The sequence below is a fragment of the Sciurus vulgaris genome, assembly GCF_902686455.1.
Source record: "Sciurus vulgaris genome assembly, chromosome: 8".
NCBI classification, from domain to species: domain Eukaryota; kingdom Metazoa; phylum Chordata; class Mammalia; order Rodentia; family Sciuridae; genus Sciurus; species Sciurus vulgaris.
Genome location: NC_136468.1, coordinates 131,917,605 through 131,935,845, shown reverse-complemented (window position 1 = coordinate 131,935,845; position 18,241 = coordinate 131,917,605). Strand labels below are relative to the sequence as shown.

The window sequence follows — 18,241 nt, the reverse complement described above, 5'->3', positions numbered from 1 at the left end:
CGGGATCAAGGAGGACTTCCTGGAGGAGGCGATGCCAAGAGGGATTGCTGTTTCCTTCAGAGACCTGTTTCTCCTCCCCGGAACCCCCGGCAGCCTCCGGCTCCACGGGAGTGCGAATGGTGGCTGCTTAGCCATTTCCCTGATCCCGGGGGCTGGCGTCGTGGTTCCCAAACTTTGCACTGGGGCACCCCAGGGTGCCACCAGGCGCTCACAGGAGCGCCATGAGGGTCTCAGAACTTTCGAGGGAACACAGCAACATTCGTCAGACCCCCGTGAACGGCTCTGTGAGCTCGAGGTCATTCACAACTTCACCGGGGACAGACTCGGGTCCTCCGATGAGGCCCTGTCTCTGCCAAGCTGGGTTTCCCAGGGGTGCTGCGCTCAGAAGCAGAAACGGTGACAGCTCGGAGTCGGGAGGGAGGGAGGGCAGGTTGAAGTCCAGCGGGCAGGACAGCTGTCACCGACCCTCCTCAAGGGCGAGAGGCACGGGGGCATCCGTCTTCAAGTGGCTCCTCAGCTGTGCGCTGCTGTCACCAAAATTCCTGCCAGAGCGACTCACTTGGGGCTCACGGTTACAGAGGTCTCGGGCTGGGGACGGCTGAGCCCGTTGCTCTGGACCCAAGCTGAGGTGGAGACCTGGAAGGGGCGTCCAGGAGGCAGAAGGAGGAAGGAAGGGGCCGCGGGCTACCCAGGGACCAGCCCCCGTAGCCTCTGGACGTCCCATGGGGCACGGGAGCTGCGGAGCGCCCGGGACCCAAACCCCAGCCAGCACCAGACACAGCAGGTGGTCAGGGTGTTTGGACCTGAGGCCTAACCAGCGGGACTGCTCTGCTGTCGGCCCGGCAGTCTGAAATCACGGGAGGGGCGCGGCTGGGAGCCTGGGTGGGCACGCGGCCGCGGGTAGGGGACACGAGCTGCTTCCATCACCCACTCTGGATCTCAAGGGTCCCCCAAAGCTCAAGGGCTTGGTCCCCAGCTTGGTGCTATTGGGGGGGGGGTTGGAACCTTTAAGAGGTGGAGCCTAGCGGGAGGCCTTTAGGTCATGGGGGCGTGCCCCTGTGGGGCTTGTGGGCCCACAGTCCCCTCCGCTCTTTCTCTTTTGCTTCCCTGTGGCGCGGTAAGCAGTTTGCTCCGCCAGGTGCTTCTGCCAGGATGTGCTGCCACAGGCCCAAAATGATGGGGTCAATCCATCGTGGACAGGAACATGCAGGACCCTGCGCCAAAATAAGCCTTTCCTCTTGACTCAGCTATCAGCTAGAGCAACAGAAAGCAGACTAACCTACCCTGCTCTGTAGACAGTATGACTTCTTCCCACAGATGAAGGCTCTGAGGCCCAGAGAGGGCAAGTTACTTGCCCAAAGTCACCCAGCAGAGTTGTGGGGGGATGTCCAACTGCAAATCCCAGATTCTTCCTCCATCTACAACTAACTCATCTGTTCTTGAAGTGGCCTCGGGTAAACGAACTAGGAACCAGAGACCCAGCTGGACCAAACTCCAGCCGTGGGCAGCAACTGTGTACGGAGATTTTTCTCTGTTTCACGAGCTTGTGGTGGTACTCAAGCTTTGTCCAGGGGCCGGACTGCAGAGTGATGAGGTGGGAAGATGCTTTGGGGATGCTCCCCTTCCTGCTGTGTGACCTCAGGAAAGCCGCTCGCCCTCTCTGGGCCTTGTTTGCCTACTTTTAAGCAGACACGCGCACACCACGTGTGCAGTTCTGGGAGGGTTAAGTGTGTTCGTGTGGGGAAGGCCTGGCACGCCTAAGGTCATCGAGTGGGGGCTATTTCCTTTGTTCAGCCGATGGGACATTTGAAGGAGGTACCACAACCTCCTCTTAACAACCTTCAGAACCAGGCCTGGGACACCCTTCTCTGGGGACACCAGGCTGCTGGATCGGAACCTCGCTGGTGGCCCTGGGCATCTCCCGTCAGCCTCGCCTGCTGCCACGCCAGGCGGCTTCTTCTCCCCGGGGCCCGCGAGTCACCTGGCTGCAGCGCTCATTAGCTGGGTGTCAGGGAAGCTGTCTCACTGGGAGCTGTGGATCCGCGGCCCCGAGGCAGGGAGGCTGGCTGCCTGGGGATTGAGGAGCCTCCGAGCAGCCCGCGTGGCCTCTGGAGGCTGCGTCTCGTTAGTGAGATCCGTGCGTCGCTGGTCTCTGCCGCTTGGGTGGCTAATGCGGTGCTGGTGACGCTTGTGGTCTCCAGGAGGAACGAGAACTTCATCCCTGTCCTAACTGTGGCCTAGAACAGCAGCTGCTAGCAGCTCTGGGGGCTGGGAGGCCGAAGTCAAGGAGGCAACAGGACCTGCTCCCCCTGAAACCCATGGGAGCGTCCTTCCCGGCCTCCCCTGCTTCTGGTAGAGGCTGGCAGGCCATGGTGCTCCTGTCTCTGCCTCTGTCGTTGCGCGAAGCCGTCCCGTGCATTCAGATCCGCCCCCTCCCCCTGCCTTTTTCTTTGGGACAGGGCCTTACTAGGTGCCCAGGTTGACCTTAATCCTGGGCTTATGCGATCCTCCTGCCTCAGCCTCCCCAGCTGCTGGGACCACAGGTGCACACTACAGGGCCCGGCTCTCTCTTCTTAAAAGGACACCAGTCATTGGATTAGCACCTGCCCTAATATAGTGCGACCACTTCTTAATTTTTTACACCTACAAAGAAAGGCCCAGTTTTTTTGTTTTTTTATATCTAGGATTGAACTCAGTGCCCCGCAGCCACAGAGCCACCTCCCCAGCCCTATTTTGTATTTTATTTAGAGACAGGGTCTCACTGAGTTGCTTAGGGCCTCGCTTTTGCTGAGGCTGGCTTTGAACTTGAGATCCTCCTGCCTCAGCCTCCGGAGCTGCTGGGGTGACAGGCGTGCGCCCCTGCGCCTGGCAGCCCCTGATTTTGATAAAGGTCACAGCTGCTGGTTCTGGGGGTCAGGACTGCAACCGAGCTTTCTGAGGAACCTGTTCAGCCATATCAGAACCGAAGGGTGTGGACTCTGTTCAAGGCCTGGGACTGCGGAAGGGGCAGGGCCGTGGCTGAGGGGCTGGGAAGTCCTCGTGGGAGTCCGTGCCCGTCGGGGTTACCGCTGGCGGCAGCGGCCCTGGACCTCCAGGACAGGGTCCCGGTGTGGATCGGAGGGAGCGTGGAGGCGGTGAGGACACGTCCCCGGGGCCTCAGCGTGCGCACGGACTCATGCACGCCAAGACCTACACAGGCACACGCGTGCACGTCTCTTGCGCACCACACGGGTCCCGCGCTTTCAGTGTGCGGTGGCGATCGCCATCTGCATGCCTCCCTGCTGCAGCTTGGAGGCTGAGCATCCCCCAAAGTCCCGGGCCGTGCGGGCCGGTCCCCAGGGTGCTGCTGTTGGGAAGGGGAGTCCCCGGGTGGTCTCCTGACGGCGGCCTGGCTCATCTGCAGCGGGGCCGTTCACAACACCCTATTTTAAAGTAGCAGCGTAGCCGACGGTGTCTACCCCACAACCACTGTGGGAAGCCCTGTCCCTTCCATGACCCTGGTGAACCCTGAGAGCCCAGAGGAGCCTCTGGGAAAAGCTTAAAAAAAGCTCGGAGTTTACTTCTGGCCTCCTCTGTGAACGAGCTGTGTGACCCCAGGTGGCAAATTGCCCTCTCTGAACTTTTGCATCCTATTCTTCAAATGAGAACCGCAATGCTCCTTGAGGAAGAAGAGGGAATTTGGTAGGTGCGTTGCACCTTTACCGTAAATGTTGTTGTAGGAGTGCCCGGGCCCTAGCTGGCCACTGGGGTGCGGGGGGGCCATGATAATAAAGCACCCTCCGAAACGTAGAACGCCTCCGCCCAGCCCCAGCCCAGCCCCGCGCCCGGCGGCCAGGGGAGCCCACGGACTCACACACACAGTGGGGCAGGCGGGAGGTCCAGATGGGAGTGCCGGTTTCGCGGCTGTAGCAGGTGAGGAGCGAGCTCCCTTCCAGCACGAAGCCCAGGTCGCAGGTGTACTGGATGGTGGTGCCCACCAGCAGCACGGGGTCCGAGATCAGCCGGGTCGAGTGGTCCACCTCCCCGGGGTCGGTGCAGTACATGACTGCGCGGAAGCACATCAGACCAGGTCGCGTCAGAGCCAGCGTCACAGAATGTTCTGGAAAACCTCCCAATTCCGTTCTCTACCCTTTGGGAAGATGGCGCATCTCTTGAGCTAAAGGAGGCCGGAGACTGGGCCAGGAGGAAGGGGACCTGAGTTTAACGCCTTTTTCGGGGAATTTGCACTGGGGTCCAAAGGTCTGTGCGTAAGGCTGTACGTCACCTCGCCACTCGTATGGAAAAGAAGCGAGGCGGACCTTTTTTTGGGGGGGTACCAGGGATTGAACCCAGGGATGCCTAAGCACTGGGCCACAACCCCAGGTCTTTATAAGAATATTTTATTTAGAGTCAGGGTCTCGCTGGGTTGCTCAGGGCCTCGCTAAATTGCTGAGGCTGGCTCTGAACTCGAGATCCTCCTGCCTCAGCCTCCCAGCTGCTGGGATGGCAGGCGTGGCCACCGCTGATCTCTTAAAGGGGAAGCGGCCACTGCGGGAGCTCCCGGGTCAGCACTGCCCAGAACAACGCAAGGACTCCTCTGCCACCTTGGCGGGGTTTGAGTGAGATGAAGCGAGAATCCGGATTCTTCTTTAATTAAAAAATCAAAACACAAGTAAAACAATAAACCAGTTAAGAAGGAAGGATGTAGACACATGTACGATATGGAAAGAGGTCTATTTTCCTGAGTTAAAAAAAATTCCCCAAACAGTGGCTGGGCGGTTTGTATGAATCCCTTCATGGTAAAATGTATTTGTAGCTTTTCTTTTCTTTCTTTTCTTGGCAAAGATGAAGGCACGTAAGAAGAACTTTCTAGAGAGGGCCAGGGAATGTTCTCTCCAAACCCTCGACATGTTTTGGGAACCAAGGAGGCTGTGCACCACTTTAATGCGCTGGTAATGGGGGGCTCGTTCCTCGCTATTTTTATTTTTAGTGAACACACATGCACACACGCACACACACAGCTACAGACACCCAGGACAACCCGTTAGCTGATCCTGTGAACCCCTGACAGCCTCTTTGAAGTTTTCAGAAACTGGTTACTTTGACGTAGACGAGTTTATCATGGGAGCCAGAGGTGACCCCACGTCCCTCCCAACACCGTTTCTTACTGTGCTACGCTGATGTGAGTCAAGTTCAAGATGCGTTGGTCTGTGGAAGTGTCCCCCAGGATTCCCAGCAAGAGGGCTGGGGACCAGAGCTCGACTCAGGAGGTGGGAAGCCCCTTCTCAGTCGAGCCTCCCTCTGCTAACTAGACAGCAGGGCCGACACCAGGAAAGCTTCCTTTCTCTACCCCTCCTTTCAAGACCCTCGGCTCAGCCATCGTCACACGCCTGGTCACACCAGGAACAGTAAGCAGGTGGAAGGAGTCAGGAGCCCGATGCTCGGTGAGGAAGCCAGCTCCATGAGATGGGCTTTAGGACTCGAGTCTGAGACGGGGTTGGTTCCACTGGCCCAGCAACTTTAGAGGCCCGGGTCTGCGTGCTGCTTTCACCGCAGTCCACTCCACTCCCTACTGTCTCACACCCAACCCGTTCCACTCATTCGCACGCCTTCCAGGCTCCTGAAGGCGCCTGAGGCCGAGCTGTCACCCACACCTACAGCGCAGCCTCTGCTGGTGGGGGGAGAGGGCAGCTGAGCCTCCGTCAAACAGCTCGTTCCTGCGGTCGGGGAGGGGACAGGGACTCGCCACCCACTGACTTAGGGGAAGAAGACAAGAGGATTCTTACTTTTCTCACAAAACGGGGGGTCGCTGCTCCAACTGAGGTCCCACTGGCAGGTGAGGGTGTCACTCCCCACGATGTCGTAGCCCGGGTCACACTGGTACGTGATCCTGGCGCCCCTCACCAGCTCCGTGTGGGAAGTGGTCTTCCAGCCGTTCTGGATCTCGGGCAGATCTGAGCAGGAGTCGTTCCTTGAGACCTCTTTAAAACAGAAACGTCCTCTTAGGAGGGGAGTCGGCCCTCTGGGCTCGGGGTTCCCACGTTGAATATTAGAAGAAAGAACAAATGGAAGAAAAACCCTCTGGAAAGAAGCAACCCATTTCCGAATCCTTGTCAGGATTTTACAGGGAGATTTTACCATGAACCTTCCCCACGACCTCTGAACTGACGGGACATTCTCTTGGTTGGATAAAACAGGTTTAGGATTGAGGGTCAGAAGGGACCCTAGTGCAGCTGCTTGCTGGACATGGCTTCTCCCTGGGTCCTGGGTTCTTCACGACCACCGGGGGGCAAGTCGTGAAGACGCCCACCTCCCTGCCGGTTCCAAGACCTGCTCATTCCCAGAATGCACCTTCCTGGTCCCCACCAGCACGGAAGGGGCCACCGCAAAGGTGACCAGGTGGGGCTGGGACGCAGAGTACTTGGCGGGAGCAGGTGCTCGGTGAAGATGCGCGAGCTGCCCTCTGGAGCCATCCACACGCTCTGGAGAGCGACTGAGGCTTCACGTTGCCATGCTGGTCACACGGATGAGCCATTCAGAAGCAGGCCATCCATCCTCAGCCAGGCCTTGGGGATGACCAGCACCCTCCCTGACCTCATGAAGACCCCACAGCAGGGCCCCCCTGCTCAGGCTGCCCCTACGTCCCACAGATATCGTGATATCATTCCCACTGATGGCCGATCTGGGAGAGAGTCCATGACACAGCATTAGATGACCAATACGTTCCACCTCTTCCTATCTGGCAATCAATCGGTGCATTTGGTGAATCAGTAATACCTGTACTTGTGGGTTTTATTTTTTGGTACTGGAACTGAACCCAGGGGCTCTCAATCACTGAGCCGCACCCCCAGACCTTTTATTTTTTTATTTAGAGACAGGGCCTCCCTAAGTTGCTGAGGCTACTATCCTCCTGCCTCAGCCTCCCGAGCCGCTGGGGTGACAGGTGTGCATCCCCGTGCCCGGCTACCTGCATTGATAATACGCATCAGGATAAATGCTTATCGATTCAAATAAACACAATTACTGGTATATTCTTCACATCGCATAGCATAGCACCAGGGAAAATGCCCCCCAGAGCTCGATCCACCCCCTCCCACAGCCTGGTCGCTCGGGTAGCCGCCCGGAGCCCACTGTTACTATTCCTGCGCCAGAGCGCACCGCCAGCCTTGGAGAAGAGGGCTGATTAAGGCGTGTAATTAATCTGAAGTTCTTCTGTGCGTCTGGGGAAAGCGAAGCACCTCCATTGTCTGCAGGAACGTCGTTGGGAGAAGCAGGCGAAGGCTTTTCCTGGGATTTCATCACGACTCTATTTGGAGAACGGAGATCTCGTGGGTGTCTGCTGGAGGAAGGGGCAGGGGATGGCTTCTCCAACGGCTTGGTGGGGGAACAGGGGCCTCTATTTTTAGGCTTTTGAAGAATCAGCCAAGCCCTGCATTTGGAACACAGCTGGAGAGGCTGGCGTGAGGGACGGGAGGGGGACCGGCAGACGCCAGGATGCGGCTCTGCTGGCAGCCGACGCTTTCCGCTCAGGAACCTGCGCTGGCCTGGCCTCTCAGCGCGGCCCCACGTCCGCACCCTCGGCAGGGTCTCCTGTCTCTGTCACGGATTGTCACTCACTCGGTTGCTGCAGAGCTGCGGCCCAAGTCTTGGCCCCTGTTGGCTAACTGGGCGGCCTTGGTGTAGAAACGTGACCCTCCCCTTCTTCAGTTCCCAGACTGTAGCCCAGAGCCCAGGCAATCGGCCTGTTTCTCCAACCACCTTACCCGGAGGTTCTAGAATGTTCCGTCCCTGGTTAACTTTGCCAAGCGTGAGAGACTGGAAACCTCCTCCTCGGTCCTCCTGCCTGGAGAAGCTCCGTGGCACCTGCCATATCCGTCACCGGCTGTAGGCTTCGTTGTTCTCAGGGATCAAGACCTGTGACCCTGTCTCCCCCAAGGGCAAGGTGAGCTGGCTCAGTGGGCAGGTACGGCTGTGCTGTGTGCACCCTAAGACCAGCCCCTGGCTCCATCCACCTGTCTGACCAAGATTCTGTGAGCACCTTAATAAGCGCCCAGGGTCTGAAGTCACAATTTCAGGTTCACGGTCAGGATGAGCACCAAGGGCCAACCTCTGAGCAAAAAGAGATGCCCCGTGCACCAGCTTCTTATCACAGCAGACAGCACTAATCAATCCCCGGACTCTGTTAGAATCGAACCGAGACCTGCCAATCTTCAATCCAGCACTCCTGGGTGCCACTGCCATTTGGTTGGAGTGGGCTGACAACTGATTTATTACCCTAAGATTTGAGGAATAAACAGGTCCTAAGTGACCAGTGTCTCCTTAAACAGCACTGCTTGTTCCTCCGTGTTTTTTTTTTTATTACTTGGCCACAGGCACGGGGCCAAGCACAGCCAGCGCATCTGTATGTGCAAAGGAGAATGGGGGGGGCCGTCAAGGTGCGTAGCCTCAGGGTCTTTCCTGGAGCATCCATAGCAGATTAAGTCGTGGCCACCTTCCAGAGCTGGGCTTAAGACTTTAGGTAAGATGAGGAGCTTCAGCACTCTCCAGGGGCCCCAGAAGTCCCTGACCCGACTGTCAGATCCCTCCATGGAACGAGAGCTGTATCCACGTCTGGTTAAATCTAGTCCCAGGAGGGCAAAGGCCTCTCCCATGCCCGTGACAGGCATCACCAATCAATTGCGGCACCCTTTCCCCTGACTCTGGGCACGGCCTCTCCTGAGTGCGTTTCAACAGGGTCTTTAACATAAGTGGTCACTCACATTCGATCGATCGACACGAGGATGAAATGCACAACTCTGGAGACCATTCCCGGGACACTGATGGTGTGTTTCTTTAACAGAAATAGGAACTGGCAAAGCTCCTCTCTCTCTCGGGTGGCCCAAATCCGTCAGGCTGTGTGCTCCTGGGAAGCACTCTCCACCGCCCCTGCTTGCCCTTCCGCACGTGACCTTGACCCAGGGTTAACGGGACCACCTCTCCCTCCCATCTTCTCCATCCAGCGCGGGAGAGGAGTCCACCCATTCCCAGACCCTGGTGCCCAGTGAGGAACGCAGCACACAGGAGATGTCGAGATTCGGGTGAGCCAAACTCTCTGGAAAACAGACACTGCCTTTCGAGTCGACGTAAAATTGTGTGCGTGTGTGAAACGGCACACAAATCTAAGCTTCAAGTTCAGTTAACAAGAACTCCTCTCTAAGACGATGTGGCTAGATGGAAGCTGGCCAGACTTCCTCCTTGACCTCGCTCAGCTTGGGAGAGAGGTGGACATGGGCCATCAAGCTGGACGTGGTTCTGGAAGGTGGACTCTCGGCACCAGAGGAGAGACAGGGGCACAGCCAGGAGCTCATCTTTCGGCTGGAAGGCAGGAGGAGGAGGCAGTTCGAGGCCAGCCACCAGCTGCCCCACCAGCTGCCCGGGTGCGCCCAGAGAGGGGGACTCACAGAATCTAGCTGCAATAACACTCTGATGATATTCAACAGCATGATCGAGGCTAAACGGGCTCCCGAGAAGCATAACAAAGGATTGATACTCGTGTTAGCCTCTTTGGGAGGGGGACAGGCAGCAGGCCAGACGGAAAACTGGCTCCCCGTTGGGCAGGATGGAAGCCGGGCCTTAGGTCAGCACGCACGAGGTCTCTTGAGATGGCTGGGGAAGCCATTCAGGTGAGATGGGGGCAGGTGACCCCCTCAGACCAGGGGCGAAGGAACCTAGGAATGTCACCCCAGCCGGGGTCCTTGGTGACGCTGGAGGTGGACAGGGGTGTCACTTGGGGAATGACGAAGCCACTGTGGTTTCTGAGAGGTACAAGCCTTTGCCCTCATGACTGGCTGGGTCCTGCCTGCCTTCGGGCGTAACCGCCGCCTTTCTGGAGTTGGGTGTCGGGTCTTGATGGATTCCTCAGGGCGTCCAGGTTCTCGGCTGCTGCCAGAGCCAAGAGAGCTGAGCCCCGAGGAGTGGCCCCTCGTCCTCCTGGTCCAGGGCTGGACCAGACAATCGGGCCAGACGTGCTGTGCTGGTCTGAGTGCCTTCCAGGGCTGGGCTCCGTGGAACCTCCTGGGGACCCAGTTTCTCCGCTGCTGGTCTAGTGGGCGCCCTGGAAAGGTGCAGAACGTGCCAAGACTCGAGAGGCGGAGGGATGAGAGGAGCCAGCCCGAGACACAAGGAGCCCCGGGTCCCCCCGCCCGGTGGGGGTGGTTGGCGGGAAAGGAACGAAACCCTTCTGTCTGGCCACGTTAAATCGGAGCCCTTGAGACCTTTGAAGAGAGCCGTTGGTAGGGGAGCGGTTTGGACGTTTCTGGAGTTCACGGTTAAGGCTGGAAGTGTCAATCACAGGTCCCGGGAACACAGGAACCGTCTGCCTCTGGACCAGAGCACTGGGGGATCGAATCCAGACAGGGAAGAGGACGGGGGCCAGGATGCAGCCAGGGAGCCCCCTGGGTGTAGAGGCTGAGAAGGGAGTGAGGCTGGAGCCTCTGCGGAGGGAGGAGGCTGACAGGCGGGAGGAGCGGAGAGCACCAGGACCCTCACGTGGGACACAGGGGACAAAGCTTGAACTGCACAGTAGGTCGCTCCTTGGCTTTGTTTCAAGATGAGCGGGAGAGCGGGCAACCCGGCTGAGGACCAAGGCAGACGCCTCTTGCATTTCTAGGTCCCAAAGTCCGTGAAGTGGGAGAGAAAGAGCTGTCCCTGTCTGGGGTGGCAGGGGGAGAAAAATCCTTAGGGAGAGCTGAGCTTCGAATTCAGACAAGAAGGTGCAGGTGTGGGGGCAGGTTGTGGAGACGTGCAATCTCAACCCGGGAGGTCTACTAAATCCTGGTATCAACCTTCTGGAGAGGGTATCACTTCCCATTTTACAGAGGACAAAAAAGGAGGCTCAGAGAGGGTCAGTAACTTACCCCTGGTCACACAGCCATTGACGACAGTACTAAGACTCAAACCCTGGTCCTCTTCACCAGAGAGCCCGGACTCTTAAAAACCATACATGTGAACTGTACGAGTATTTTAACAGATCCGCTTGGCACAAAACCTTCCAACAGATAGATCTAGGGAAACCATTATTTTAAAAAAAGAAAAAGAGACACCTACCTATGTAGTTCATGATAAACCCCTGGCCCTTTCCAAAGATGAGGCCGGCCGGGTCAGAGTGGAATTGGATGGTCAGATCCGGCGTGGAGGAGTAGAGTTTCTGGGGGCCACTGTTCCCAAGGTACTGCCCCAGGATGTGGGGCGTGACCTCGTCCCCATCGTAGATGGTCAGGATGTCGCTGTTGCTCAGGTTCAGGCTGGGAGGGCAGAGAGGGACGGCAGTCAGTGAGCGCTCGGCTGATTTTCTAAGGGGACAAGTAACTTCTCAAGACCTGCTGTGTCAGGCCCCAGGCTGCGAAGAGGAGCTGACGCAGGCGCAGATCGCAGAGGGGACCGGGCGTGCCGTTGCCTCCTGAAACCCGGCGCCCGGATTTGCAGGCGCCTCGGGTTTCTGGAGACACAGCGGCGAGACGTCCCGCCTGCCTGGGCCGCGTTGCAGAGTCCAGCGGGCAGTAAGCACCGGCCTCGCCACCCCTGCGTGCAACCCCGGGTCCCGCGACGCCTCTGCGCGGGGCGCGGGGCTCTGTGCCGGGCAGGTGACGTGGGCCTCTGTTTTTCTGCACAAGGGGCTGGCAATCTGCAAATACCTCGGAATCCACCCAGTTGGCGGTCGTGTGTAAGGGGCGTGGCCCAGGCTGGGGCACAGGTGTCTCAGCCGTGAAATACGCCAAAATCCGTAATCACTGGAGGGTCACCCATGCCAAAGACTCGGGAGCAAGAAGGAACCTTGACCCTAAATATTTGGTCCATGGTGGGACATTTAGGGATCCAGGAGGAGCTTCAATAGCCACAGGAACCTGAGCCCCATAGGAGTGGTGGACAGAATTGGCCTCTGATTGAAAGAGTGTGAAATAGTTCACGGGCCACATCAATCAATCCTAGCTATTAAGTCCCGTTCCTTTCTTTCTTTTCTTTTTTTCTTTTTCTTTTTTTATTGCGGGAAATGAGTATTGGGCATGGAACCTGGGGCACTCAACCACTGAGCCACATCCCCAGCCCTTTTTATATTTTATTTAGAGACAGGATCTCGCTGAGTTACTTAGGGCCCCGCTAAGTCACTGAGGCTGACTTGAACTTGGGATCCTCCTGCCTCAGCCTCCCCAGCCAGTGAGATGACAGGCGTGCACTACGGCACCTGGCTTGTTCCTTTCTTTTCCCTCTGCAGTTCCTATTCTCTCTTACATCATTCTTCTCTCCTTATCCCTTCCCTAACATTTTCTGAGCACCTACTATGTGCCAGGCACTGCGCTGCACCCAGAGGCTTCATGGATACATCTCGATTTATACAGCAGGGATTCCGTCAGGAGTTAGGATCCGCGTGAGAGCAGAGGAGGGCAGCTAATTGGATGGGGGCATCTCGGAGGCCTTCCTGGGGGAGGTGACGCTTGCTCTAAAGCCTGAGGGAGCCTAAGGGGGCTGGAAGCTGGTAAGCACGGGGCAGACGGAGCCAGAGCGGGGTCCTGAGGGAGCCTCCCTGGGACGGGGAGCCCACAGTGTTCTCAGGGCCCAGACAGCAAGGGACTCGCCACCATTGTGTTGGAGATGGGAGGCGCCAAAGGGCTTTAAAAGGAAGTGGCCGTTCCCTGCCACGGCACAGATGTTCCAGGAAATGGCCCTGGACCAGGTTCTTGGAAGTGATGCAGAGAGACTCTGGCAGTTCCCTGTCACCTCTGCCCAGTGTCAAGTTTGCCGCCAGGCATGCTGGGAGCGGGGAGGAGGGCGACACCCAGCTGCGCTGCTGTTGCAGGTGGTTGGAAGAAAGCACCCCCCACCCACGGGGCCTGCTGAGGGTCTGTGCTTGGGGAGGGGCTTCTGTTGTTTTCACCCCAAGCACCTCAGGGCTCCTCACAAGGACTGGGGCGAGCCGGGGAGGGGGATTTTAATTGCCCCCCAAGGATCTTAATCGCCGTCCTCTATGCCACCGCCAGGTCAGCCTCTCAGATCAGCCTCTGCCTGCTTCGAACACGAGCCTCAGAACGTAGCCACCGGCGTTCCTCCTGGCCCCTGCCGGTTCCCACCTAGACTGCGGCCCCCAAACCCCTGCTATGTTGAAATGCTGGAGTCGCCCCCTTCCGGCACACAGTAGGTGCTCAAGAAATGCTCTGGCAGGAAAGGGCTGCTTGAGAGTCTAGTGGACAGCGGGACTGCGGAGGGGGGCCAGCTCTGGACCTACGGTGCGGCAGGCCTGGGGGCTCCGAGCACCACGGGCGCCTCAGTCTCTCTGAAGATGCTGGACTCAGCTGGGGTGGACGTGGGGACGGGAGATGGCTGTTCTCTAGCCACTTGGCAGCCAATCGTGGCCGCAGGGGGTCCCAGAGGCGTGCACTGGGCTTTACCCTGTCTTCCACTTCGGTGATCTAAATACGATCGCAGCTTCCTTGAGGGCGCAGATGGCTTCCATCAGACACCCTGGGACGGCTCTGTTCTCCACGAGCGGAGGGAGCCGCAAGCTGGGAGGCACTCTGGCATGGAGACCAGGAAGCCTCGGCTCCACCCTCAGCCTCCTCACTTGACGGGGGCACGAGATTTTCCTGAAGCTCCTTGTCTACGAATGGGCCTTATGATTGCTAGTCCGTCATGGGCTTTGGGGAGGAGGAAAGGCGCCCGGAGGTCAGGGATCAAATCCCAGGTTTCCATTGGCACCTGGACACATTTGATCAAGTCTCATTTGAATGCTGTGTCATTATGTTCCAGTTCCATATGGGCTTCTTCACCATCGCCACCGCCATCACCACCATCACCACCACCATCATCACCACCACCACCAACATCACCACCATCACCAACATCACCACCATCACCACCACCACCACCACCACCACCACCATCACCACCACCATCACCACCACCACCACCACCATCACCACCACCATCACCACCATCACCACCACCATCACCACCACCACCATCACCATCACCACCATCACCACCACCATCACCACCACCACCATCACCACCATCACCACCATCACCACCACCACCATCACCACCATCACCACCACCACCACCATCACCACCACCACCATCACCACCACCATCACCACCATCACCAACATCACCACCATCACCACCACCACCATCACCACCACCATCACCACCATCACCACCACCATCACCACCACCATCACCACCATCACCACCACCACCATCACCACCATCACCACCACCATCACCACCACCATCACCACCACCACCATCACCACCATCACCACCATCACCACCACCATCACCACCACCACCACCACCACCACCACCATCACCACCACCACCATCACCACCACCATCATCACCACCACCACCAACATCACCACCATCACCAACATCACCACCATCACCATCACCACCACCACCACCACCATCACTGTCACCATCACCACCACCGTCACCACCACCACCACCGTCACCACCACCACCACCACCATCACCACCACCATCATCACCACCACCACCAACATCACCACCATCACCACCATCACCACCACCACCATCACCACCATCACCATCACCACCACCATCATCACCACCACCACCAACATCACCACCATCACCACCACCACCATCACCACCATCACCACCACCATCACCACCATCACCACCATCACCACCATCACCACCACCACCATCACCACCATCACCACCACCATCACCACCATCACCACCATCACCACCATCACCACCATCACCACCACCATCACCATCACCACCACCATCACCACCATCATCACCATCACCATCATCACCACCAGCATCACCATCATCTCCACCATCTCCACCATCACCACCACCACCACCACCATCACCACCATCACCATCACCATCACCATGTCCGTGACCATCATCCTTATCACCACCACACCACTGCTGTCCCCACCATCACTATCACCACCATGACCACCACTATCCTTCCCTCTTGGATCACTGTTCATGTCAAATGACAGCAGGTGACTCATGTTAGTGGTCCTCACATGGGGCAGTTCTGTCCCCCAGGAAACCCTTGACAGTGTCTGGAGACATGATGTCCTCACCAGATGGGTTCTATTGGTGGGCTGAGGCCAGGGACATCGTTAAACATCCTCTAATGCAGAGGACAGTCCCTTACAACAAAGAACAATCTCGCCCAGAACGTCAGTAGATGCCGACCCCTGCCAATGCCCCTCGTCCACTGCGAGCGTCCAGCTATGGAACGCACGCCTGCTGTCCTGCGCGTTCAGCAGAGGCCCCCGAGCCCAGCACAGGCTGTGGGCGCCGAGCATGTCCACTGTCTGGCGAAGACGTGTGCCTCTCAGGCTTGGCTTGTGTGGGAGCCACACGGGCGTCGGTGTGGAAGTGAGTCGGGACGGCAGGAAGGGGCACGTGCATGGACAGCCAGGCCCCGGGGCGCGCTGAGCTCTGTCCTGCAGGAAGTTTGGGAGCTGGTGTGGCACTCAGGGCAGCAGGGGGACCTGGGGCATTTCTCCTCCTGCTCCCTCCCTCAGGGTTGAGGGATGCTGCCGGCTGTCCCCAGTCCCAGCACTGACTCGCCCCTACGGAGCTAGAGACGACCTTCAGGTGGAGACACGGAGGGGGCGTCACTAGGAAATCACCACGGGCACATGGTGGCCACGCCACAGGGCTTAGAAGGGCACCCAGGTTCCACTGGCCACCATTAGGCTTCTCCCCCCGTCACAGCCCTCGCCTGCCTCGAGTTCTTTTCGGGAAGCCAGAGATTTTTGCTCGTCCTCTGGAAAGACACCGCAGGGACAGGCTGCCGGGAAGAGCGACGTTTCCTGGGTCTCCCTGAGCACCAAGCAAGAGACGGCCAATGCCAAGTCCTCTCGAAAGCGTCCCCGGCAGTGGGAGAAGGCAAGAAGAGCCAGGATCAGGAGGCCCGGTGACCCTCGGATACCCAGCCAGAGAGAAAGCCCCAGCTCCCCTCCTCTCTGGGCACGAGAGGTGCCCCTGCCCCTTTGCGGGAGGACGAAGCGGCCCTGGGCCTCTCTCACGGCAGAATCTCCAGCGGGAGAATCTCCGCGAGGAAGGTGAGTTTTAAAATGAATAACGGTCACACCTGTGGTGGCCAGAAGATCTATAAAAACGCATCTGAGAAGCGAGATCACGGGGAGCGTGCGCCCAGAGACGGCAGGGAGAGGAAGCGGGGGACACTCTGCTGCTGGCCTCTGGACCTGCCTCTTCCACAGGTGCTTCTAATTCATTTACAGAGGCGGCTGCAGCCGCCACCCAAAGAGAAGCCTGAATTCCCGCTCGCTCGCCTGCGTGTCGGGCGCGCCCAGTGCATCCAGGGTCCCTGGTCACCCTGAGCAATGGAGATGGAAATGTGTTGAGGTCACCCCAGGGACACTGGCCACCGGACAGGGCGGGGTTTCCTGGCTGAGGTCTGAATCGAGAGGTCAGCCAGACTCAGTACCACAGAACAAAGGTGGTGGCTTAGCCGGGACCCCAGGGTCCTGGAGAGGTGCCAGCAGGTGGGCAGCTTGGACGGGGTGGGGCTAGGGTGCAGCAAGATCCCCTCAGGGAGCATCCAGAGGACACAGTTTTCCAGGGCGGCCACTGCGTGGGCAGCCTCTCCCAGTCGCCAGAGCGCAGACTTTCCGTGAGAACGGGGCCTGAGCTCCCGGAAGAAGGCCTCGGCTCCCATGTCCCCCTCTGCTGTCCTCCTCAGCCAGGTGGCCAGCTTTGCTCTGATCACTACTGACTTCCACTTGGAAACGTCCAATGGGTGGCTAAAAGCACAACAAAAGACTTGACATCTCTACCGCCATTGTTTTTTGAGGGGGTACCAGGGATTGAACTCAGGGGCACTCGACCACTGAGCCACCTCCCCAGCCCTATTTTGTATTTTATTTAGAGACAGGGTCTCACTGAGCTGCTTAGCCCCTCGCTGTTGCTGAGGCTGGCTTTGAACTCGAGATCTTCCTGCCTCAGCCTCCCGAGGCCCTGGGGTGACAGGCGTGTGCCACTGTGCCTGGCCTCACCATTAACTTTTCTGTTTGGATTTTGGGGCAAGTGGCCAGCCCTGATTTGACAGATCCACAGAGTTAGGCCTTTGGCCTAGGACTCCGATAAAGAAGCCACTTGCCCAAGGTCAGACAGAAACCAGACAGAGGGCTCCCACCTAGGTCTGTCACTGCCAAAACCTGAGCGCTAAACCACTATTTCACACAAAGCCCTGCGAAAGTCACATGTCTGTGTGTCTAGGAAGCATGTCTGGGTCCCGTCCTGCATCAAAAATGTGAATAAAAAATTACAAATAAAATCTGCATGATGATTTGGGAGGCTGAGGCAGGAGGATCTGCAGTTCAGAGCCAGCCTCCGCAAAGTGAGGCCCTAAGCAACACAGCGAGACCCTGTCTCTAAATAAAATACAAAAAGGGGCTGGGGATGTGGCTCAGTGGCTGAGTACCCCTGAGTTCAATCCCCAGTACCTTCTCTCCCCCCAAAATTCTGCAGGATGAGATTGCCCTGCCTCTCTGATCTGGGCACACCACGTGCCAGGACTTCATGGCTAAGGTTGATCTAATCAGACCTGTGCTTCCCACCTTCTGTTTTTCTACCAAGGTAACGTTCTCTGTAATTTCCTACCAACATGATATTTTAATACAGGACTCGCTGTATAAAAAGGATCCTGTCTTCTAAACATTTTACGTTGCTGGGTAATAATGAAATGATTTTCGTTTCGTTTATGGTCCTGTCTATATTGGCAGTGCCTGAGAATGGAATCACGTCGATATTAAACTCGTTCCTCTGTCTCGGTGGCTTTATTTTGCTCGACTAGCACTTTTTCTGTTATGTTTTTTGATCTGTTTGAAAAAGAGTCAGGCAAAGACACATGAGAAATGAGCTACGGTGGACGCCTCTGGGGTGGGGAACTGCAGAGGGGGGCTTTGGTTGGGGGAAAGTGGAATACTTAATTTTTACACAAGACTCTTTTGTACCTTTGAATTTGGAATCGTGTGAATGTATTACCTCTTCAAAGAGGATAAGAACAGCCCAAGGGATCATCATTATTGCTTCCACTGCGGTCTAGAGGGAAGAAGCACCATAGGAATCAAATGCAAATTTAAATCTGACAGACCGGCAAACCCTCCTCCAGTGAAGCAATTCTTCGCGTCGCCTGCAGGGGGCAGTGTGTGCCCGAGCGCCCCACAGACCGTCATTCCCAACATCGGATCGCAACCAA

The 18,241-nt window shown here is 57.4% G+C and overlaps 1 protein-coding gene across 3 annotated transcripts in view; it reads right to left on the bottom strand.

Annotated features, from left to right (window-relative positions):
• Nucleotides 1-18,241, bottom strand: part of SEZ6L (seizure related 6 homolog like) — a 173,315-nt gene that overhangs the window by 15,718 nt on the left and 139,356 nt on the right. For all 3 annotated transcript variants that reach the window (XM_079151303.1, XM_079151302.1, XM_079151301.1), the window contains exons 10-12: nt 11,065-11,261; nt 5,766-5,960; nt 3,854-4,045 (exon numbers count right to left, since the gene is read on the bottom strand). In XM_079151303.1, the coding sequence (XP_079007429.1) occupies nt 3,854-4,045; nt 5,766-5,960; nt 11,065-11,261 (584 nt within the window). The remainder of the gene's footprint in view (nt 1-3,853; nt 4,046-5,765; nt 5,961-11,064; nt 11,262-18,241) is intronic.